Source organism: Equus caballus, chromosome 1 (genome assembly GCF_041296265.1).
Source record: "Equus caballus isolate H_3958 breed thoroughbred chromosome 1, TB-T2T, whole genome shotgun sequence".
Taxonomy (NCBI): Eukaryota; Metazoa; Chordata; class Mammalia; order Perissodactyla; family Equidae; genus Equus; species Equus caballus.
The window spans coordinates 112,141,877-112,167,169 of record NC_091684.1 but is presented as its reverse complement, the minus strand read 5'-3'; the positions used below and the strand labels follow the sequence as shown (position 1 = coordinate 112,167,169).

At 38.7% G+C, this 25,293-nt stretch overlaps 1 protein-coding gene across 7 annotated transcripts in view; it reads right to left on the bottom strand.

Annotated features, from left to right (window-relative positions):
* Positions 1 to 25,293, bottom strand: part of MCTP2 (multiple C2 and transmembrane domain containing 2) — a 223,110-nt gene that overhangs the window by 48,216 nt on the left and 149,601 nt on the right. Inside the window, exon 18 of one of the 7 annotated variants that reach the window (XM_070267404.1) lies at positions 15,776 to 16,047. The exons of the other annotated variants lie outside the window; for them this stretch is intronic. Coding sequence (XP_070123505.1) covers positions 15,934 to 16,047 — 114 coding nt within the window. The 3' untranslated portion in view covers positions 15,776 to 15,933. Of the gene's footprint in view, positions 1 to 15,775; positions 16,048 to 25,293 lie in introns of those variants that run through there. 7 annotated transcript variants of the gene reach the window in all.

Below are 25,293 nucleotides of genomic sequence, written 5' to 3'. Positions count from 1 at the left end.
ACTTTCATCAGTAGATGAAAAATCTACTTTTTTGTTATAAATGACCCATTCCTACACCCAAAACCAAATACTCGGTTTTAAGAAAGAGAATAAAGAGGTCTAAATTCAGTTCATAAATACAGTTAAGGCTTAAAGTAAAAAGTAAAAATGGAATAGATATTTTGGAAGAAACAGATGAAAATCCACCTTCCTTGCCACCAGCCCAAACTCCAACCTTGCCAGACCCCTGGCTTAAAATTGTATCAAGAAGTAACATCCCAAGAAGCACAAAGGAAGGGCTAGTTGATTTATTTTGGTTAAGGCATTGTTATTTCAAAGTTCGAGGATTTTGAATGAATACTCAAGGGGGTTGTAAGGTGTTTCATCCAAAAAATACTCAAGAGGGGCCTAACTTTCCGTAAAAAACCACTAAAGTGGTCCTTGTGACAACCAAAAATGAGAAAGGGCAAAATACACACACTTCTTTCAGAATATTGTGCAAATCAGTTAATTTGTTATAGGAAAGATTAAATCTGGAAATTTGAAAAGAGCGTCTCTTGAAATAATCATACAATTTTTAAGAATGATCATGCTATAAGTACAGGGTATAATTTGGGGGGAGAGTAACACACATATGGTCATTTTAGAATAAAGGTATTGGGTAAAGGCAAAACAAAGCTATGCTACTTGTGTTCCAAAATATTCCAGGGTTACACAAAGAGAAAGCAATATAACAATTTGTTTTTAATTTGACCAAGTACACATTCATTTCTAAGATAACAAATCAGTAAGTGGCCCCTTCTCAAGAAAATGTAACTGCCTTTATTGTTGTTAAAAGGAAAAAAAGAAGTGCCTTATGTATCACCATACCAAAGCAAACAACAGAAAACCAAAACCACCTACAGGTCTTATCATGCAATTCACCTGACTAAGATTTTCCATTGTTTCCTGGCCTACACTATGACATTTAAACCACACAGTTTAACTTTAAGACCTCCCTCAAACTGGCTCAGACTTGACTGTATTTCCTAAGCCAACATTCATGACACATTCTAGATTCCTAGTCATGCTGTACCATTTACAGACCCCAAGACATAAAATGGTGTTAGGAATTTTGTGCTTTTAAACATACCCTTCTTTCATTTAGAAAGCCACTGCCTCAACTGTTTGAGTATTTTCTCAGCTCTTAAGTATCCCCCACAATCTTATACCCGAGCACTACACACTAAGCCCATCCATGTGTGACTACTTAACTTCATGCATAAATTCATTGTTCATGTTTCCTTCAGCACTCATTTAAATGTTAAGCATCTACTATGAGCCACACTGATTCAGACACAAGAGTGAACAAAACAAACAGAAAAACCAGCCTTCATGTCGCTTACACTGTATTTGGGGATTAGGGATGAGATAGATAAAATAAATAACTATATATAATATATCAGATGGTAAAATTGCCATGGGGATAAAAACAAACAAGGATGAAAGGAAGGGAATCCCAGGCAATGTGGCTGGGGTGCAATGATAAGTAGAATGGTCAGGGAGGGCCCTGTCAAGAGGGCAACATGCTAGCAAAGGCCTTGGAGGAAGAGTGGAAATCTAGGTGACAGTGTTTCCAGTCAGAAGGAACTATAAATCCAAAGGTCCAGAAGTGGGAGAATGCCTGGTGTGTTCAAAGAATACCAACACCCCTCTGTGGGTGAGGCCAAGTGAGCAAGATGATTAGAAAGAGAAGCGAGAAAGGAACAGGAGTCAGACCTGAGGGGCTGGGATCAGGGCTGTAAGGTCTTTGATATTTATTCTAAGGGAGTTGCCAAGCTGTTAGAGTGTGGTGAGCAGAACAGCGACAGGACCTGACACCTATTAGAGAAGGATCACTCTAGTGCATAATGAGAACATACCATAAAGAGACAAGGACAAAAGCATAGGTTCCATTTACAAAGCTATTGCAATGAACCAGGTTATGGTTAATTGTGGCTTAGAACCATGGTGATGGCAGTGCAATCAGTGAGATGTGGTCGTGTAACTTTATTTAGAAAGTAGGACCAAGAAGATTTGCAGACAGTTTTGATGAGAAGGTAAAAATGGAATTATAAGGATGATACTAACATGTGGGGCTAGAAAAGTTGAAAGACTGGATTTGCCCATTAATAGAGATAAAGTCTGTAGGAAGAGCAAGTCTGGAAAAGAGGAGTCTGAGGCATCTTTAGATGTCCATGTGGAGACATATAGTAGGCATTGGATATATGGTTCGAGTTCAGGGTAGAAGCTAGGGCTAGAGACAGAAATTTGTGTATTATCAGCACCCAGATAGTATGTAAAGGTATCATAATAGATAATTTTAGTGAGGAACTAACTGTTGGCATAGAAGTGATCCCCATAAAAGTATAAATTTAGAGTTTGAGAAGATTAGAAGACATCCAAAAGACAACTGAGGAGCAGCCTGAAAAAATGGACACATAGGGGGTTGTAGTGTCCTGGTTACTAGATAAACAAAGAATTTTAAAGAGGAAGGCAATAATACATTTCCAAGTAAGATGACTGAAAACTGGTCATCGATGACTTGACATGAGCAGTTTAGTGGAGTGATAAGACAAAAATCAGATAAGAGTGAGTTTAAGCAAGAACAGGGAGAACTGTGCACAGCGAGTAGTGAAAATTCTATCAAACAGTTTGCTATAAAGAAGAGCAGAGAAATAACAGAAGCTCGAAGGGGACGTAGCAATGATCCAGGAGAGAGAGAGAAAAAAAATTGATGATATAGAAGACAGAAGAAAGAAGAGTTGGGGCAATATTCTTGAATCAGTGGGCAGGGGTAGGATCCAGTATAAAAGTGGATGGTTGGTCTTGGCAATAATTCAGTTCATTCATAGTCACAGGAGGGAAAGCAGAGGACACAGGCAGAGATGTTGGTAGGGGGATAGACATGGTGGGGGTGGGATATCAGTGGAAGACACATGTGTCAACCATGGTCACCAACTGAGTGAGGATGGGAAGAAGGTATCAGAGATTGAGCAAAGAAGAGAAGTTATGAAATAGTCTGGAAGACAGGAAAGGAGAATGGATTATAGAAATGTAATAGAACTGTGGAGAGGCACTAAATGTGTGTTTCTATAGCCATACTTACCTGAGATTTAGCTAATTGAGTATAATGATGAAGGTAGAGAAGGTAAAGAAATTATTTTAAAGATGGACCATGGACTCTGAGCTGGATTATTGGTGAGGCATAATACAAAGCAGAGAGGATGAAACTTAAATACGACTGGTGTATTAATTCACAGATTAAAAGTAGCCGAAGAGAAAAGTAGTGAACTGAGAAATAATTCCAAGGAAATTATTCAGAATGTAGATGAGAGAGACAGATAGAGATATATGAGAGGTAAGAGACACAGAAGATAGAAATGAGAAGGCCTAGCATACATGTGATAGGTGTTCAGGACAGGGGCAAAGGGTTAATGAGAGAATGGGGAAGAAGTAATATATGAAGATGAACCTGAGAATTTTCCAGAATTGTTGAAAGATACCAATATAGGAAGCCCCTGAAAATCCTTATCAGGATAAATAAAGAAAAATTTAGGCCTAAAAATACCATAGGAAAACCGAAAACACCTGGGAAAAAAGAAACACATAAACGAAGCTAGAGAGAAAAGATAATTCAACTACAAAGAAAAAGCTATTTGAGTGATGTTCTATCTCAGTGCAGTAAGGGAAGCAAGAAGATGGTGGAAGAACTTAAAATATATGTGCTTTCAGTTCTTCAACTTAGTATCTTGTATGTAGCAATTGTCTTTAAAGAAGAGTAAAGTAAACACAGTTTCAGAAAACATGAGTCGATAGTGCTTATCACAAAAGACCCTCGTGCAAGTCTATATAAAAGATTTACTGTAAAGAGAACGAAAACTGTCCCTGGTATAAAGCCTAAATGTAAGAACGCATGTGCTCAAAAGCCACGGTAAATGTGTATATCAATCTAAATGAACACTGATTTACAAAAAATGGTCTCATCTGTGTCACAAGATAATCTAGAACTCAAACAGAGTCTAGCAAAAGCCCGTAAGTTGGGAGAGGCGCAGTTTGATTTTAAAAATTCTAAGGCACCCTTGTTGTTAAGTCTGTATATAAAGTAGAAATGTAAACTTTAGCTTTTCGGGATGAAACAGAAGCTTTCATCTCAATCTTCCTGCAAAAAGGAACAAATAAGCCACCAAAAACAAACATACAAAACCCCAAAAAGCAACTTCAAAAACTGGATAACAAACACAAACAAAAAAACTGTTGAAGGCATCTGAAAGCAATCAAGCCATCAAGAACGGGTGGAGACAAGATCAAGGATGGAAGACAAACGCAATGACGGGAGGCTGAGCTTGCTACTGCTTTATTGCCTTCAGGGTTTGTTTCGTTTCTTGCCAATTCATCATGTAGGATGTAGCGACTGAGCACAAAGTAACAGCTGAGAGCTTGCTTCAATCTTCATAATCTATGGAGGTAAAAATTGGAGTGGGGGAAACTATGGCAGCCAGGACTTGAGGGACAAAAGGAATGGCAGCAATTCGAGCCCAACACTGCATACTATCTCCTGGAGAAATTTACTAATTCCTAACACGTGCATGCTTAGGAGGAAAGGTTGAGACCAAGCAGAAACTGGCAACTAAAAGCTTCTGGCAATCTCCCTGAGCTGAAGGACAAAAATCGAAGGTAAACGGCTATTAAAAAGAAGGGCTTTAGTAGACACTGCGGGCTTTTATTGAGTCTCCTGAAGGGCTATGCACTAAGCATGGGGATAAACTAGAAACAGACCAACCCTCAAAATGCTTGAAATCCTATCTTGGGTCATTTCAAGCCCTGATTGGGTCATACTGACTTGGCCTACCCTAACAGTCCCCTCTTCCTCCTCTCTGGTGGAAGATAACATAGTCCATACCCTCTAAAATGTCTCAATAAACTTTATCCAACATCTAATAAAAAATAACCAGGCATGGTCAAGATAAAAAACAATGACCAAAAATCAAGAGAAACACAAGACAACAGGAACAAACAGGTGATTCAGACATTAGTTACCAGATATGAATTTTAAAATAGTTAGGATTAATAGATACGTGAAAATGGATTAAAATATGGAAAATATCAGCAGAGAACTGGCATCTATAAAATAGAATCTAATGAAAACCTAGAAATTAAATGAAGATAAGTGAAATGAAGAACTTATTAAAGGAATTTAATAGCAGAACAGAAAAGAGAGGATTCGCGATTTGGAATATTAGCAGAAAATATCTATACTTTAAGCAGAGATAAATATGGTAAGAAATAATAAAAAAGATATATGGTACACTGAGAAAGATTGAATTTATATGTAAAAAGCTGGAGTCCATAAGGAGAGAGGAAAGAGAGTATAGGGAAAAAGCTATAAATGATATTGGATGAGAATTTCCCAAAATTTATAAAAGATGTGAAGTTACAGATATAAAGAACCTCAAATAGGAGAAAGAGAAAGAAAACCACATGCAGACATCTCCCAGTAAAACTGCATATAATTGAAGACCAAGAGAAAGTTTGAAGGCAAACACTGGGACAAAAAAACACATTTCCTCCCAATGAACAATAATCAAACTGACAACTTATTTTTCAACAGAAAAGATAACAGCCAGAAGAAAATTGGAAAGAACTTATATAAGATAGAATTCATCTGCTCCTTGAATGTTTGGTAAAACTTGCTCCTAAAGTTGCCTGGGCCATATGATTTTGCTCTCTGGGAACACAGTAAACTACTGATTCAATTATTTAATGGGTTTAGAACCATTCCAGTTCTCTTCTTTTTCAGTCCCTTTGATATGGTGTTTTACAAGCTTGATCTATTACATACATCTTTCAACATCCTCAGCATAAAATTTCATAATATGCTCTTATGCTTAATCTCTGCCTCATCTGATTCATTTTGCCTTTTAATGCCTGATGAGTGTTGTTCATTTGTGTTTTCACTCTTCGGACATTGAAAACTCTCAGAAAAGAATAAGCAGTTTGATTAGTTTTTCAAAGAGCCAATTTTTAACTTTGTTAGTCCTTTTTATTTTACTTATGTATTCTACCTCATTGATTTTGCTCATATGGTTATTTCTAATTAATTTTGCTTCATTTTTCTGTTCTTTTTCTAATGTCTTGATTTTGAAAGTTAATAGTAATTTTGAGTCCGAATTATTTTCAATATTGGTTTTGCCTTGTTCTGTTTTGTGGGGAGCACAACAAGTAAATTCTAACTGTTACGTGGAGGAGCAAACAGCCAAGAATAGGCAAGGCACTCCTGAAGGCAAAAAACCAACTGGGAAGAAAAATGCTAAACCCTGTGATGTCTGTGTAATATTCGTACAGATACAGATGACACCAATGGACAAGCCCACCTGTCCATAGAAACCTCCTTTATAGCTTCATGGGGATTGCAGATCTCTGGGAAAAAGGTAGAATATTCAAGAAATGGTACTGGATTAATTGGATGCCCAGAACACAAAAATGAAATCAAAACACAAGTTGATTAAAAAAGGTAATTTAAAAGGCAAAATCATAAAAAAATGTAAAGAATATCTTTATGACTTTGGGAAAGGAAAGGATTCCTTAAACAGGACACGAAACGCACAAACCATAGGGAGAATAAGTGATAAATGTGACAGTACATATAAGAATTTTGTTCATCAAAAGATAATAGAGTGAAAAAATAAGCCAAAAGCTTGGAGAAGATATTTCCATTCCAAAGAATTTGTATCTAGTTTATATAAAACACTCCTACAGATCAATAAAAAGCTATGAAATAAAAGATAATTAGGCAAAAGCAGAACAAAGGAGGAGGAGCAAAAAGGGCCCCAAACATGTGAACCTTATTAGTAAGGAGAAAAATGCAAATTAAAGCCACACATCAGATTGACAAAATCAAGAAGTCAGATAATGCCAGGAATTTTTTAAAGATGTAGAACAATGATAACTTTCATTTGATGCTGATGGTCAGTCACTTGGGAAATGGTTGGCATTAGCTACTTAAGCAAAACATGTTGATCAGATAATCTAGCAATTCCACTCCCAGGTATAAAACCCAGAGTAGTGGGTCTCAAACTTCAGCATGCACAAAAAACACCTGGGGGACAGGTTTAAGCAAGATGGCTGGGTCCCCTCCTGAGTTTCTGCTTCAGCAGGTTTGGGGTGGGGTCTGAGAAATTACGTTTCTACAAAGTTCCTAGGAGCTGCTGCTATTGTCCAGGAGCCCCACATTGGGAGCCATTGCTCTGAAGTCTTGCACATGTCCACCTGATGAGATGAATAACAATGTTTACAAGAACCCGTCCCACAATAGCCGAACCAAACAAACCAAGGATCCATCCAGACGTCCATTTAGAGTAAAACGGATAAATAAAATAATTTACTCGCAAAATTAAACACCATACAGAATGAAGATGAACCACGTGGATAAATGTCCAAAATAAGACTGAGTGAATTAATTTGCAAGTCACCGAGTAAGAAAAGTATTACGTGATTCCTTTTATCAAATCTTCAAAAAACAGACAAAATTGAATTGCATTGTTCAGAGACAGATACAAAGGTGACAAAACCACAATGGGTAGTGAGTGAATGACAGAACATTCAGTGTCACCATTACTTCTGGGGACGGGGGAAGAAGGAGTCAATGACAAAGAGGCAGAAAGGGGACTTCTAAGATACGGGGAACTTTCCATTTTTAAGTTGGGGGGTAGGCATACAAGTGTTTCTTACTGTTATTCTTTAAATTGTTCATATATGTGTGTACATAGTTTTATAAATTCCCTTGTATATACGATACATTTTGAAATAACTTTTTTTTCTAGATGGTAACATGCTACTAGAAACAATGGGTATGATTTTTCACTGACCCAGGAGTGCTTTCAAAAGGCACGAAATTGAAGGCCCCTAAGCAGCCATTTCTGTTGGTTTATAACTACTATGAAGGAGAAAGAGCTGAATTTGAAAGTGAGGAAGGCCAGGCTGGCTAATAAAGAAAAGGACAGAAGACACCAACCAAAATGCGCGCGTGCGCACACACGCACGCACACACACACACACACACACACACACACAACCAAACTATGATGGTTACAAAATTGTGGAGTGATGAGCAGCAGTTCTTACTGTGGTTCCCCTGGTTTCTCTATTGACAGACTTGGGAAAAAAAGGGCAACAGCCCCAATCCCACCCCGACCTCCCAGACCTCTCCCCCATACCTGTACAAATTCCTCTGTTGTCAAAAATGTTAAAAAAAAAAATTTCAGATGCTGTTTAAATATGATAGGGCACACAGAAATGTTTTTAAGATTCTTGTCAAGTCCTACTACTTAATACACTGTTTCTCCAACTTATCTGAGAAGGAGATACAATTTCTTTTCCCATATCATATATATTAACCCTCGAAACACCGCTCATTTTACATCAGTTTTGGAATGTTAGCCACTGCCAAGGGTTTCAAACCCAAATGCCCACAGAGGTCAAGGTAAAATGTAAAGAAGTGCAGGACGTCCAGGTGTAAGACCACGGGGAATGGTGGGGACCAGGGTAAGCTCAGATTACATCCTTTCTCACCCAAAGGATCCACTCCCTACTCAACTTTAGCTGACTGTTGTCATGCAAAATTAGATCTGACGCTACCCAGTATTCTGATTTTTCAAAAGTTCATTATGGGAATAAACTACTGATCCACGCAACTTGGATGGATCTGAAGGCCATTATGCTAAGAGGAAAAAAAAAGTACATCTCAAAGGGTTACACAATATATGATTCCTTTCATATAACATTCTCAAAGTGACAGAATTACAGTGATGGAGAAGAGATAAGTGGTCGCCAGGGTTGGAATTGGGGGTGTGTGTGAACATTAAAGGGTAAAACAAATGAGTTTCTTTGTGATCATGGAACACATCATAAAGTGATGGTTCTATATCATGACCGTGGTGACGTTTACTTGATATGTGAACTACAAAACAACAATAACAGAACCAACCAAGAGTGCATGTAAGAACTGATGAAATCTAACTCAGGTCTGCACCTGAGTTAATAGTATTATACCAATGTCAGTTTCCTGGTTTCCATGATGCACTATGGTTATGTAAGATATTATCATTGGAGGAAGCTGGCTGAAGAGGACGCGGGAACTCTTTGCACTATTTGTTTAACCTCATGTGGGTCTTAACCTATTTCAAAATAAAAAGCTTTTAAAAATGCTCATGAGCATCTTCCATCTTTTAAAATATGGGAATAACTCAATCATTTTGAAAGAGTTTGTCTCTTCCCCTCCCAAGCACATAGACACTGAGTGGACCAAATATGGCCCCCATTGTTTGCTACTTTACAGCCTCAGATTACTTTCCCACACTTCCAATTCATATACTACTCACAATACTTTTCTCTACTTCCCATGTATTCGCTTCAAGGCCAAAGTCATCACCCAAAGCCTGGTTCTCACCATGGTGCTCTCCTGCTCAAAGCCTTTATGTCTGCCTACCCTCTACAGACAGAGTCTAAAATTCTTAGTTTGCTTTTGAAGGCCCATCACATCAAAACGTGGCCTAAATTTACATTCACAATTCTTTCAGACTCTCTGTCTCCTACTATATTTCCTAAATTCCAGGCACACAAATTTGCCATTCGTAAAAACTGCCTATGTTTTCCTTCTCGGTGCCTTAATCCAAGTGCCTTTAGGAATGTTCTTTCTCCTGCCTCCCTGGTTCTCCTGGTTGGAAAAGCCATTATTTTACCTGGTGTTTTATAATGCCTTATAATGGGTACCACAAAATGCCAGGCACATATGTTTTAACTGGTATCATGGTCATCTCATTCACATCTATTTCCCTCACCAGAATTGTTTTGCTCTTTGAAATCCTGAAGCATATATAATTTATCTCTATATTTCTGGTAAAACATACGATGATGTCTTCTATGTAATAGATGCTCAAACATTTGTTGAATGGAAACAGGAGTCAAACTGAGCATTAAAGTAAAAGTTTAGTTGAATCCTACATATTTCAATAAGCTGCTACCCAGCAGGGCAGTTGGGTAATGTCACAACACAAGACAGCTCATAACGGTCTGGAGGGCAGACGGGGAAGCCCTAAATCAGAATCCAAACTATGGCTTTGGATCAGACAAATGCAAGAGACAGAGCTTGAAATAGTCCAGATGCTTGAATTCCAAATATTCCCCCAGTGCAGCATCCCCGGTGTGGACCTTTGTGTGTGTCTTGGAAAGGGTGAGCAGGGGAAAGTTCTGGTGAATGGTTTATTTCCATCCTATATTCGACATCAATGCCCAGAAAGCCAAGGTGGTCAAATATACCACAGGTTTCAAATCAACTAAAACTGCTGACTTGATGAAACAATTCAAACATCCATTCAACCAGCATTCATGGACTGTTTACTATGCATGGGGCACTGTGCTGCTGGGATTTTTTAACAAACGAATAAGACAGTTTCAATCAGCCAGCAGTCACCAGTATAAATTCTCTCTCTTTTGCACACACACTCCTAAATTTGAGGCCCCCATCATGCCTTATTTAAATGTAGTTGTAAGTAAAATATCAGGGTGCATCATTATACAGGACCCCAAAGTAATCAAGAGAATATTTCTTTAAATGAGGAAATGAAATTGTTAATAATTTAATTTTTGGTGAGGTTGAATATGGAGCTGCGTGCTCTTAACCGTTATGTTACTTTCTCCTGTTGTGTTATTTCCAACAGTTCTGAGGCAATTACATTTTCTAATATTAAGCCTTTATTTAATGGTGCTGAGGATATATTAATTTTGATGGCACCTAAATCATGGCTCTCCCTATACTAGCTGTGTGAGCTTGGAAACATTAGGTAACACGTTTCCCCTGTAGAATGAGAATGGACTGCTGAGAGAACAGAACGCAATGATGAAAGCAAGGAATCATCACCATGCGTCTCAAAGTAGATGAATGACTGGATCCAGGTCAAAGCACAGGGATATAAGCATGAAGAAAACCACTTGGAAGATAAGGCTTGTTGGTCTCTACTTCACTAACTATTTCTGTAGAAAAACACTCAGGCTGTTCATTGGTTCAATGAGAAGACATTTACTCAGTTAATTTTTTTCTTTTTTTTTTGAGGAAGATTAGCCCTGAGCTAACTACCGCCAATCCTCCTCTTTTTGCTGAGGAAGACTGGCCGTGAGCTAACATTCATGCCCATCTTCCTCTACATTATACGTGGGATGCCTACCACAGCATGGCTTTTGCCAAGCGGTGCCATGTCTGCCCCTGGGATGCGGACCAGCGAACCCTAGGCCGCCGAGAAGTGGAACATGCGCACTTAACAGCTGCGCCACAAGGCCTGCCCCTCAGTTAAAATTTTGTATTAGGGTCCATGGTAGGCAGTGGCAGTACTTGGATTAGACCAACAATTTAACAGCAGAAAGGACGTACAAGCAAAAGACGTGACAGTGGTATAAATTTTTAAAAGCCTCACATGCTTGGAGATGGTAAAACATCCAATGGGGCTGGCTCCTAGAGGGATGGGCTGGAGATGAGGTTGGGAAACTAAGTGGGGGCCAGTTCATGGAAAGACTGGTATGTCATGGTAGTAAGGTGAAGATGTGATCATAAACTAAATGGGAAGTTATTCAAGAATCTTTAAACAGAGAAATGATAGGATCAGATATTTAACTAGATAATTCTGGTAGCAAAGTACCCTTAATTATGGCAATGGGGTAAGGAAATGAGAAACTGAAAAAAATTTTAGGAAGAAACTACAATCGCCCAGGAGAAAGGGCAAGGTCATGTTTGCTTGGGAAGTTAAGGGACATTTACAGCGAATATAGGCTTTTGTTGGCTTTTTAAACATGGCTTGGATTTTGATTAACTGTGAGGAGTCATGTGGGGACACACTGTGGATTTTATGCCCAATTACACTCACCCCACTCAGCAGGAGTTACTTCAGAGTTCTGGACAACCTTTCACATCATTCCTGGCCTCCTTACCTTTTGGCTGTCCTCTGGAACTAGCGCATCCATTCCCCTCCCCATTGGGGTTCTCATACCCAAGATCTGCGGTATGGACAGGCACACAGCTTCCTTCTAGGCTTCCTGCCTTCCAGCCATATTCTAGCAGCCATAGCAGAAGCAGACTGAGCAAACCAAATACCAAAAATCTTTCAAGTTGCTGATAAGATGTGACTTCCGTATTTTTGCAATTGTAGTCCTCCCAGCCACTTCCATTAAAATGTCCATAGTACATGACCTTTTCCTTCCAAATTTTGCCTCTCACTAAATTACTTCCTGTGCAATGGACAAGCACTTGCTTTCAAAGATCCTTATCCATCAGAAAGCAACATGAACGGAAGACAGTAATGAAGGGCCTAGTTGTGGTAAGCAGAATAACGGTACCCTAAAGATGTCCATATCCTATTCCTCAGAACCTCTGAATATGTTATATATTGCAAAGGGGAATTAAGGTTACAGATGGAGTTAAAGTTGTTACTCATCTGCCTTTCACATAGAGAGATCATCTGGTTGAGTCCAATGTAATCACAAGGGTCCTTAAATGTGGAAGACAGAGGCAGAAGAAGAAAGTCAGGAAAAGATGTGAGGACAGAAGCAAGGTCAGAGTGATGCCATGTGAGGACTCAACAACGTACCCTTGCTGGATTTGTAATGGAGGAAGGGGCCATGAGGTAAGGAGTGTGGGCAGCCTCTAGAAGTTGGGAAAGGGAAGGAAACAGATTGTCCCCTAGAGCCACCAGTAGGTCCAGGAAGGGATTGGTTCTTCCCAGTACAGTCTCTACCTACAAAGAGGTAAGGGGAACATAGACACCAATCACGGAAGAAGGGCTTTGGCAAATATCTACTCTGATGGGGCCCAAAACTGAAATGCCCTTCCCGCCCCCACCCTCACCTTTCTCCTGGGTCCTCTAATAAAACCTTTATACGTTAACCTGCACCTCTAAGTCATGCTCTAGTTGCCATGATAGATACAGAAAGTTTACCGAATCAACATTCATGAACTCTGTTTTCCTCAGCATTGAATTATACCATTTCTGGTGTTTCTTTGGCATTGTCTTTGACTATTTCTACATGACATAGAATGATCTGGTCAATTCACTGGGGGAAAAAACAACCTGGGTGTCTTGCCCTGTCTCTTAAAGACAAAACTCCATCAACTACTTCTAGTTTTGTGTAGGAATGACCCCAACAGGTAATTTATTCCCAATACTTTTGCAGAAAGACACTTGGATGATGTGTTTCTCACTTTTATTATCCTCTATGACTGTTTGAATAAACAATGCATGTATTTTCAAATTGTCAATTTCACAATAACACTAGACTGAACATTTTTATGAAGAATGTAGCTAATTCCATTCTGATTTTAGAGGAAGTCTATACATAAAAAGTCCATATAATCCTAATATTAAATATAAATTGGAGACTTTTAGATGGTATTCTTCTGGCATGGAGTTTTTGTTGACTTTTATTTTCCCCTTTTGAATGTATTATGTGATTTTTTAAAAACAGGGAAAAAATTGCTAACTTGTATTTATGTGTACGTTTCTTACTAAATACATAATCCTTTCTCTCTTTTAAATATGAAGCATTTACTAAAATCCCATCACTTTAATGTCTGTATCATACTATTGGCCATCCTATACTTTACATTTCTTGATGATTCCATATAAATGGAAAAAGTCAAACAATTACCCATCGCCCATTAAAAATCCCCACACCACTCTTAAAGGCAGAACTAGCTTAAAAAGTAGAAAAGCTCTAAACTTAATGAAAGAAAGCATCTAATGTGCTGCGACTATTGGCTTTTTCCCCCTAGAAAGATCACAATTTCAGGTCTACATTCCTAGAATTAGACAATAAATTTCTCATTATGCATTTTTGCAGAAGCTGACAATTGAGCAGTTCAAAGTCTGATTTGGGTAAATACATCTTTGAAAGCCATCAGAAAATTCTCTGCTCTGATTAAAAGAAGGGAGGAAAATTCTCACACGTTTATTTATTCCCCATAAAGCTGGGGATCTTGAAGAGGTCAAGAAAAAATTCCACTAAATGTACCGGTAAGTGTCTCGCTCACTTAAGAGGTGTAATTGTGGGCACCGTGGGCACGCTCCACAGTAGAAGTCCAAGGGGGCTCTAATTGTACTCTAAGTGGACAAAGCATTCTCTGAAAATGTTCTCTGACTTTGGTCACATGAACATTAGGCTGCAATTGTGACTAAAAGCTTAAACTTACATACGACTTACTCCTTCATGTTCATCGAAAGATTAGATCAGAATGGAGACAGAAAAAACGCTCTGGGTAATAAAGCAAGTGTATCTAATTAGCATTAGTGCAGTGATCAAGGGAAACAGTTCACTGTGTTAACTTACTCCACTTGCAGCTTTATTTCTGGCACTAAAAGGAGGAGGCTTGCAATAGGTTCACACTGAGCCTGCAAGAGCTCTGCACGTATCCAGTGTGCTTAAAACAGACGAAGGTGCCTTAATTCGGGAAGCCTCCATAGCGATTAGGGAGCGATGCTATTTATAGCAAAGTACAACTCCTTTAGGAATCGTATCAAGAATGTCTTGGATGGTCTCCCGTTACTCGGATAGACTACCTATTTGCTTAATCAAAAAGCAAATTGTGCCTGTATCAGACCCACACGTCCTTGCCACTAAAAACAAAAGCGATGCCAAGATTTGGATCTTCCTTTCCCTTAAAATGCTTTTCAGAGTCCTGAATTTATTTTGATCAGGAGGAATCCAAGAAGCTTTCCTCCAATGCTGAGACATCACTATAAACCAGGAAGAAATCCAAAATATGGTCTTTAAGTATGTATAAGCATGCACACAAGTGCACACATAGACACACACACACACACTCACTCTGACAATCTTTTGCTCACCAAAATAAAAGTTCAAATCAAAATCCAGCAAATACAAATTCAATTTTTGTCCCATTATGTTCAAAATCTGTTGCATCATGTAAATAAATGTGCCTAAAAGAACAACAAAAATTCCTAAAACAATGATCTTATTTAAAGATGCCGTTTGAATGTTAATGTCTTTCTTTTCAAACAAAAAATAATATGTTTGATTCCATAAATAGAAAAGAAAGTCTTCCTCAGCTTTCTTTTAGGATCTGATCCATTTAAGCACAGAATGAAAATATTTTAAAAGGCTCTTTCCAAACCAAGAGGCAGATGTTCAGGTAATGGCCAAGCCAGGAGATTGTTTATTTTAATAAAGCTATTATATGTGCGGCCTCAAATTAGGAGTGGCACTGAGGCTGGGCCATGTCTAAACCATCACCACCTGTTTGCCCTGAAAAATCAATTAAAGTCACACTTTCATAGCACTGCCTTCTGACCAGTAAAACTTAGACAGCTTCATCGTGAGATTTGAGTCGCTCAGAGGGAATGTTCTTGAAATCCAAATCCTTACTCTCACATTCCTCCTAGCTCACATTCATATAAACTAACCCCAGTAAAAGCAGCCTTCAGGGCCAGGGGTAGAAACGAGAGAGAGAAAGAGAAGAAAAAGGAGAGGAAAAGAGGAGAGAAATTCCTACTTCTGTCGGCTTCATACTGAGAATCATACCTCCTTTTGGTGAATTCCAATAATTTCTTCAAAGGCTCCTTTTTTTCTCCTTTCCTTTTTTTCTCCTTCAGAACAGAATTCTGTGCTACATTTTCTGTGCAATAGAAGAGATCCAACTTTGCAAGTTGAAAGCAAGGGCAGGAAACCCTTCCCAAGTGTTTTAGTAATTAAACGAATATGCATAATGAACCATATGCCCAAAGGGCCTGTTCTTCATGTGGGCCAGATTTTTGTTTGAATTTTTAATTTTTATATACAGATGAAACATTCAGTGTAATCTACCAACAGTGTGAGAGAACATGCGATGAGGAAAAGTGCGAGGGAGCGTCCACGTAGGCGCAGGAACAGGAGACACTAGAGAAATTCTCTTCTGAAGATGTTGATTCGAACGTGTTTTCCCCCTCCAGCAATTGTTCTCGTCATCTGCTCCAAGTCTTCGGGAGGCGCATGTAAGGAATCCGCTGACAGCTTTATACAGTATGAGTAAAATACAGTGCCGTCAGCCGAAAAGTGTGAAAATCCCATGGGACAAACAAGGTTTTCTTAAAAACAAAACTCCTCTACACCCATCATTCAGACTACCATCTTGAATTACAGGAAATCCTCCCAAGTCTCTTTTGGAAGCTCATAAATATTGTACTGTAGGCTCTAGGCCACATATATTAGCAACTTGAACTGATCTAAGAGGAATTCTTCTCTCTCAGTGATCCAACTGTGGGTAGTGGGTAGAAAATGCTCAGAAGAAATGCAAGCCTGCTCCCCCAGCTCCTACAGGAATACAGACCATGAACTGGAGGAGTTCACTGTGCCGTCTCAGACAGAGGTCGCCAATATTTCCTCAGCTACCATAGAGCAAGCCAGCCCTGGCGGTCCAGTCGTTAAGATTCGGTGCTCTCACCTCCAACGCCCAGGTTTGTTTCCTGGTCAGCAAACCACATGAGACAACCACTCCTCTGTCAGTTGTCACACCGTGGTGGCTGCATGTTGCTGTGATGCTGAAAGCTATGCCACTGGTATTCCATGGTGGACAGGTTTCAGTGGAGCTTCCAGACTAAGACAGACTAGGAAGAAAGATCTGACCACCCACTTCTAAAAGAAAAAAAAAGTTTGTCAGGAAAACCCTATGAATGACAGTGTGATATAGCACCAAAAGGTGAGAAGATGGCGCAGAAAATCCAGGCAGGGTTCCACTCCGTTGTATACAGGGTTGCTAGGAATTGGAATTGATTCGAAGGCACTAACACAAACCATCATGGAAGAACTGGTAAAATCTTCTTTTAAGCTTTTCAGTGTTATTTAGAAAATACTGAGTTATAATCAAAGCAACGTAAGAGATACAGAGTCTGGTAAAATTACTAATATCGGCCCCCGGAAACAGGATTGAGTAAGCATTCTCTAATGCAGAAAGGAAAGCTTTTTAAAAATATGTTTGCACGACGTTTCAAATTTACAATGGTAGCCTGAACGAAGTTATCAGGTAGTAGGTGTGGGGCAGTTTTATATCTTCCTACTTCAGGATAAACATTTCACAAGGGGGTGTGGGGGTGGGTGTGTGTGTGTTGGTGGGGGAGGTGGCACAGAGGAAATACTAAACTCCCGCTATCCTCCACATCTTCAACTGAAATAACCTAAACACAAAATGCCACACTGGGCCTTACGGCATTGAGAAAAGATGATGAAAACAAAACTGATCAAAAGTCAAAGTGAAGCCCGGGACTCTTTTCAGCTCCCCGTCTTGAACACAGAGATGCTGTCGATTTCACAATGTAAACAGCAGAAATGGAATGCAAAGCATTTAAAGAGCAAGTAATAATGGAGCTGTAAATAACATCCCTCATTGCTTTCACTCTTAATTCAGAGTTTACGCCTTTGACACTGGCTAGGATACTTGATCTAGTGGTCTCAGTGGAAAGACAGATAAACTTCAACTGCAGGCAGAAGACAAAAACTGACAAGGAGCATCACCTTTCCTGACTGTTTAAATCCTTTAAGGAAGTGTGGAGCAATTAGAGAGGGAGTGTAATCTTTGCAGAGTGCATTAACACTCTCCGACCTCCCAGACAATAGATCAGACCTCAGACACATAATGCTTCCCTAAGGCTTTTTAGCCAGTGTACTTGATCTCTTAGTCACTCCTAGTGGGTTACTATAGGTATCATCCATGTAGAAGGCATTATTCATGAGCACTGCTTTCCACTAGCTCTGACACTGGACTGCAATCAAGCAAAAAGCAGGAAAATCACCATAATCCTGAGCAGTATTTCCTGTATCTTTAAGATGGGGGTGGGGGTGAGTCCAGACTTCTGGAACATAGTCTTTCACAATTCTCTTATTATTTTTTAAGCTATAAAGTCCATTCTGTAAAAGTGAATTAGTTACATTAATATGCATAGGTCATTTGATGAGCATGGGGCACAGGGAGGGGGAAAATCTCCAAAACATTCCATGCTTTTTGTCTATAAAATGCACCTCGTAATAGATTCATTGAGAAAAACATCGTGTGAGATAAACAACACTGTAATATGCAAAAGAAAGCAAAGGGGGAAATCAAATAAACTCCTTGCACTGCAAGCTTTTAAGACTTCATCTATTCTGCAGGTTACGCGGCAGGACACACTGGTCAGGCAATAACCTATTTCCTGATGAGCACATCCTGTTCCAACTGCTAATCTCACAGTGGAACCTTGGCTTTTACCATTTATTATAAACATTTTCAAGAACTGCTTACCACGATATATTTTTTAATGGATTAGATTTTGGTCAGCTGCTAAGAGAGCAGAGAACTGAATACTGAATATTCTTTATATGAAGGCAGCAAAATAGGTTTTCCGAGGGTCTGACTTGCTTTCCACTCTTCCCCCTCATGAGTAATTGGAATAGCAATTGAAACAGAATATAAGAAGGCTAGAAGGTTTCTTTTCTTCTTTTTCCCCCTCTTCTATAATAAGAAATTCTGAATCCAGGGGTATGGTATGCAAGACCTTATTGGTTTTGAACTTCACCAGCAGACTTAGTGAAATGTTCAGGAGAGACAAAGACTGAAATTCTCATAATTTGCTCAAGACGATCACAGTTGTCTGTTGATGACACTCAATATCGAAAGCCTAAAGCATTTCAACTAAAATAATTACACCATCTTAGAATCAAAGCAGTTTCTTCTTAAAAATGTGCACTGCAAAGGTTTTTCAAATGAGACTACAAGAGGAGAACTAGAAATTAGCTTTATGTCTAAGCAAATCACTTATAGTTAGCATTTTCAAATGCAAACTTAAGAAAAAATGACAAATGAAAATATATATATTCACAAAAAGCAACTGAAGAGCTTTCAAACCTTAACTAGCAGAAAAGATCTACTGAATGCTTTAAATTTGGCTCGACAATGCCCAATACGCAAAATGAAATAAGGAAAATAACTGAAAAAATATTATATCCAGTATGCGTTTACTCATGTTTTTAAAAAGAATTGTTGGGACTGACCCGGTAGCATAGTCATTAAGTTAGTGCACTCCACTTCAGCAGCTTGGGGTATGCGGGTTCAGATCCTGGGCATGGACCTACACACCACTCATCAAGCCATGCTGTGGCCGCATTCCACATATAAAATAGAGGCAGATTGGCATAGATGTTAGCTCAGGGCCAATCTTCCTCACCACACACACACAAAAATTGTTTATGTTGTGTTTTAATCCCTGGGTAAAATAGCTTTCTAGAAATTGGTGATCTTGCTCAGATTAAAACTAACCTTCAACAATTAACTCAGAAAATAATCGCCCTCCAGAAGCAGCTGGATTTGATCCTGTGATTTGAAGGCATGTCTGTGTACACACACACACACACACACACAGAACACTATGACTAAGCAAGTTAATACTCAAGAGCAAAGAACTTTATAAACCTAATCAATGGCAGAGCCATCAAAGTTTAGCTGTAGGTTAAGAAAAGTAAAATGAAAGAAAAGAAACACAGATTTAAAAGTGTTATTTGCCATATGAAATCCGTACCAATCAGCAATAATCTGGATCTTTTCTCTTGTGCATAAAGACGACAAACCATAGAATATCTGAGAAAATTATTACAAAAACAGAGGAGATTACAGAACATGAAAATCTGATTTTTTTCTTTTACTAATGTAATGATTTCTGCTTGTAGATGATTGTATCAAATTAAAAATAAATTGCTGAAATTAAAATCCCCAAGAAGCAGTCCACAGAAATTTACCTTGGGATTTTTATCATTTATGAGTTTCTATCGCCACCTGCAGGACTATCTTTAAATAAACTAGAGCAATGATCAGGCTATTTGCCACTCTTTCTTCTTTTCTCCTTTCTTCCCTTCTTCCTCCTCCTCATCCCCCCTTTTATGTGTGCATGCTAAATTTCCAGGAAATCAATTCTTTTTCTTTTGAAAATAGGAACACTACTAAAAATTTAAGCACCAATGAAATGCAAAATTAAATTTCCTGAAAAAGGTGTAATTAATGCTAATGGCAGCTAATTTTTTAACAGCTAAGCACACATCACATTTTCCTATTTTGCAGAGTATAATTCTGAAGGGAAATTAGCCTATACAAATTTCCTTACGAAAAATGTGAGGATGTCCATGGTTTTGAAGGAAAGCAGCTTTTGCTATGGAATAGTTTACAAAAAAGTTTATAATTGCATGTGCCTGGCTTATACCAGAGCAGAAGAAATGTTGCGCTTAACAAATTCATACTTGGGATTCTGTTGTTCTTTAAACAGAAGACAAATGTAAGACAGTATTTCACTAAAAGTGTTATTGTAGCCCAACAAAGTAAGAACAAGTTTTAAGGGCAAAAGTCAAAACTTAAACACTTCCAAAACACAAAAGCACAGATTATCATAGTCCTTGTCATGTTATCATCTTCCCTATCACCATAAAGTCTTGATGAGGAAGATTCGCCTGCTGTAAGCAAAGGGTTAGCCACATGCACATGAAGTAACAATACAGATTTTTGGATCTCTAGGGCATATTACCCCTATGAGTAGCAACTCTACAGATTTATAAAATATTTTCCAAGTGTAAGACTTGAGGGGAAAAGTGTTTTTTGATTTTTTAATAACATAATCCGTGGATACTGCATACATGCAGTTCATACTCATGAACTAAGAGCATAATTGCAAAGTTCATGACCACAAAAGTCACACACTGTAAAGATGGTACAGGGACTGTGAATGCTCTATTCTAACAAACGGTGAGACCTTGGGACCATCACTTTACTGAAGCCTTCAATTTCTTCCCTTATGGACGAACATGTAAGTCCCTCTGATTTAACATTCTGTGGCTCCATGCTTTTCCAGACTTGAAAGAGTAGCCCTGGGGGTCTCATTTTAACATCAATTGAGGCAAGACATGCATGTCTTTTTTTTTTTCCTTGACAAAAATGAAGGATCCCTGGAATGAGTTGAAACAAAAACTTTTGAAAGCTTGGGCAGAAATAAAAAAGTCATTTTAAAGGGCCAAAAAAATATGGATTTGATCCATAAGAAAATCCCAGTGAGATTAAAACAGTCGGTAAGCACCTTGCAGGAACGTGCCTCAGATGATGACAATTCAATAGAATTGAACTTTGATTTAATTGACTCTGTATCTTCTTTTATTCAAGTGAGAGCTAGAATATCAGGCCAGTGAAAATCTTCCCCCTAAAATCAGCTCTGTTATTTAAAAAGCCCATGACACAACCCTAAGATAGGAGAAGAGGCAGCAAAACACGCTTTCCTCAACCATAAATCAAATGGCAAAATACAATCTAGCACAGTGAACCCTAACCAGACCACAAAGGAGGTTTCTCTCCATAAACATCAGATCAGGCAGCTAGAATGATTACCAGGCTCTCTTGTAACTGTCACCTGTGGTGGGTCTAATTACAGGCTACCCCTGCAAGTGCGCCAGCATCACGCAGCTGTAAAAGGGCCGTCCCATTGGCTTGCGAAGCCCAGCCAGACAACAAGAGCACACGCCACCTGATGGGGAGCCCCAAAGATCAGCCAGAGAGACTAATAAAAATGACAGCTTCAAAATAAATGACAACACTCGGCCCACAAAAAAGGCAATATCAAATTAGCCAGAAATAGAAGTGCCCAGCATCATTTTTCAACAGGTCAGAACGGAAGCAGAGAATCGGTTACAACTGTTTTCACACACACCCGCACTATTTCTCCCTCCCTCCCTCCCTCCCTCCCTCTCTTTTATTTCTAAATATTCTTTTCCATTTTTGCATCACACAAAATGTTTGCACATCCAGGTGTCACATATAGAAACAGATGGAGAGGGGAAAAAAACCATTCAGCTCCGTAAGAATCAAAAATAAAATCCCCCAGATTCAGGGGCCGTTGATGTGGATTAGAGATTTGCCACTCCTCCATCCTCCTGCAGATCTACTGCTGGCTGCCTTTTAGCCATTTGGCTGAAAATGAGTGCCACCTCCCCTGGATGGGGAGGGTCAAGAAAAAGCTGGGAACATGCACATCAGACAAGATTAGGATGAAGTTGTCAGGTAGTCTCTGGATATTACCCTCTGTGAGGGTTATGGTCAGAGGAGGAGTTGGAATAAAAGGAAAGCAGTTAACAGGTAACAGAGGGTTTGCACTAGTTCCAGCACTCTTCCAAGAGGCATTGATTAGATGCCTGCTGTGTACCCAACACTACTGTAAGCAGTAAGAATATACACAAAGATAAAAGACTGGGCCTCTCGCCATTCCGCATCTCACAACATCCTAAAACAATCCTTCAATTAAATGGCTATGTCATGCCGAATAATTTTTCAGAGCATAGCTTAACCTGAAGTATTAGGTCATCAAAATAAAACCCCTCCTACTTTTGAGGGGAAGAACTTAATTTATTAGGTCAAACATGAAGAATAGTAGGATAGCCTGAAAGATAGAACCTCTTGGCATTTGGTGGTTCCGTGCACATTTATCAGCCCTAGAAAGAGCTGACCCCTGAACATCAATTGCATGGCATATAATACAACGGTTTGTATTTCTACCCTCTCATCGAACAGGTCCCCAACAAGTCCTCATATAACACATCCTTTGCAATGCAACAGCAACTGTGTGTGTGAGGGTGCACACATGCCCTTTCTTTGAGTTAGAAGAGCAACACCATCACCTACCAGTAGCTGAATCAGATAAGAATTCCTACCCACATTTGTAGCTCATCTCACATTTTAAAAATATTATCTAATTTGATCTCCAAAGGGCAAATTTAATTTTTCTTATGGTGTGCTTTAATAACTAAAACATTACTGCTTTGGTTTCACCATATAAGAGGAGGACAGTGGAGGGAAGTTGTGAGAGAGAAAGTAGGGGGGCATCAAAGGAGGTGAGGAGGGGTCCAGGGAGAGGCTGGGAGGAGGGGGTAGACGGGGTGATAAGGAGGAAAGAGAGAGGGAGGGATGGATGAGGAAGAGAGACAGACGGACTGATAACTAATTAATATGAAAATTTCATCTTCGTGTCTCAATAAGTAACAGTGCATGAGACACAGGACAAACAGCAGTTGTGGAAAGGGAGGGAGAGAGTAGGGGACAAGCTTGAAGAAGGTGCTCAAGCTTTGGCTGGGTCAAGGAGTGACAACATCTCTACAGTCTTTTCTTTCTCTAAGATCCTAAAAATCACGATCAAGTTCAAATAAAGAGTAGGGTATCTTTGGACTAGTGAGAATGAGACTGAATTCACTGGAATCTGCAAAGGACAACGGCTCCTAACCAGAAAACTCACAGAAGGCAAAACATGCGTGCTTGCAAGTGCATCCCAACAGAAAGCTCAGGGAGGCAGTGGGTGGTGACAGAGAGTTCCCGGGGGCTGGACCTATAATACAGAAGGGGGAGTTAACCGTTCACTTATCTAACAGGGCTGTGCGAAGACTGGCAATGTCTGCTATTCTAGGATGAGAAAAATAAAGATCTAACGCTTACTAGTCAAAATTGAGATGCTCCAAAATACCAACTGACTTCCGTCAGTGCAGCTATGAGTCTGTCTGGAAAAGTAACTCAATTATAAGGTTGAAAATATAAACATGAAAATATGCTAAAATAGTTAAGATTGTCCTTTTAAATTTCCAACAGGATAATCTTTTAATGCAATTACTGTAATTTTATTAAATGGCATAATTAGTTAATGCCTGAGAAGCTGTCAATAGAAGGTGCAATTATGTTGTAAAAAATTATAATCACAATGTGCAATGATGGATTGTTCTTACGAGAAAAATGCTGAGAAAAACTTTAAAATATTTTTGAAAGTATATTATGTAGTCCTCTGTGAAAAGGAAGATTTGGGAAATCATCTTATAAATGTTAACATAAATAAACTGTCAAATATTTTAAGCATTTTATATATTTACACATTTTGAATATGTGTATATATGAATGCATTTAAGATGTTTAAAAAAATCTTCTCCTTCAGACATAATATTATTCTAACTGTGGATTTTTTTTCAGCTTTATGGAAATATTGTTAATCTTTGAGCTCCAACTGCAAAAACACCTACTTTAACAGGCAGTGACGTCTGCTCAGCACATCCAGTTGTGACTTCCGGTGGATGTGGAAACTGCCACCAAAAGTTTAATCAAATGCAGGTGCATTTAGTTGTGAATAAACTGGTGATAGAACTTACAGGAAAAGTAAATCTTTTAGACAGAGTTCACACACAAATATCTAAAGCATCAAAAAAACATTGGGCCAGCACTATGTTAATAGTCCAATCTGAAAATAGAATTTCCATTGTAGTTGTTATTTGTACCAAAGTTAATTCAATCGGAATGTTCTTTGGGCCACAGAAGGGATCATGGACAGAAGCAATTCTCAAGGTCTCATATGAATTTGTACTAAAATGTTCTCACAAAATGTTCCACAGAAAAAATTTCTGTTTCTCAAAAGGCCTCTACTTCTTTCTCTGTGTGTGTGTGTGTGTGTGTGTGTGTGTGTACACACACACGTATGAGTACTGGAACGGTCAGTTCTGTTATTGCTGCTGTTGTTTTTCAGTTCAATGTCAAACCATTTCCTATTTCTCAAAATTCTAGGATCTTTAAAAGCTAGGAATTCTGTATATGTTAAATGTGGGGTATCACTAAGAAAGTGGAGAATTGTATCTTTAACCTTATTGGGGAGGAGGAGGTTGATTGATGCCTTAAATTATGTATCATATTGCAGGCCCTGTCAACTCTGAAGAATAAATTCTTCATTTTCCTATACTCAAAAAATTCAGGAAAAAAGTCACAGATGTTAAAATCATAGCTTTATGAAGATACCCATTGATATATGGTAGATTTAGATTACTTTTTAACATCAAACGTCCAAGTAAAAATTTAATAACATAAGGAATCCATCAATGCCCCAAAGACTTGTCTCCCTTGATGCAATAGGTGTGTGCCTGGAAGACTGGTGGAAAAATGAACTAGAAAAAGGCAATCCTTTTTTACAGCAATAGCAAACCTCTGCTATTTAAAATAATCTTCTGATGATGCCCCCTGTCAAGTAAATGTTTTGCCACATGAAAAAATTAATGCATTTATACCATGATATAACTGTAGATTTTTAAATGGACAATATTGGGGATTGTAAAATATAAGCATCCAATAGAAAAACAAAACAAAATAAAAAATCCATAAATATGATTGGTTCTACAATACAAATATCACAACACGATATTATCTTTTGAGAACAAATTCAATTCATCTTAACTGTCACGAAA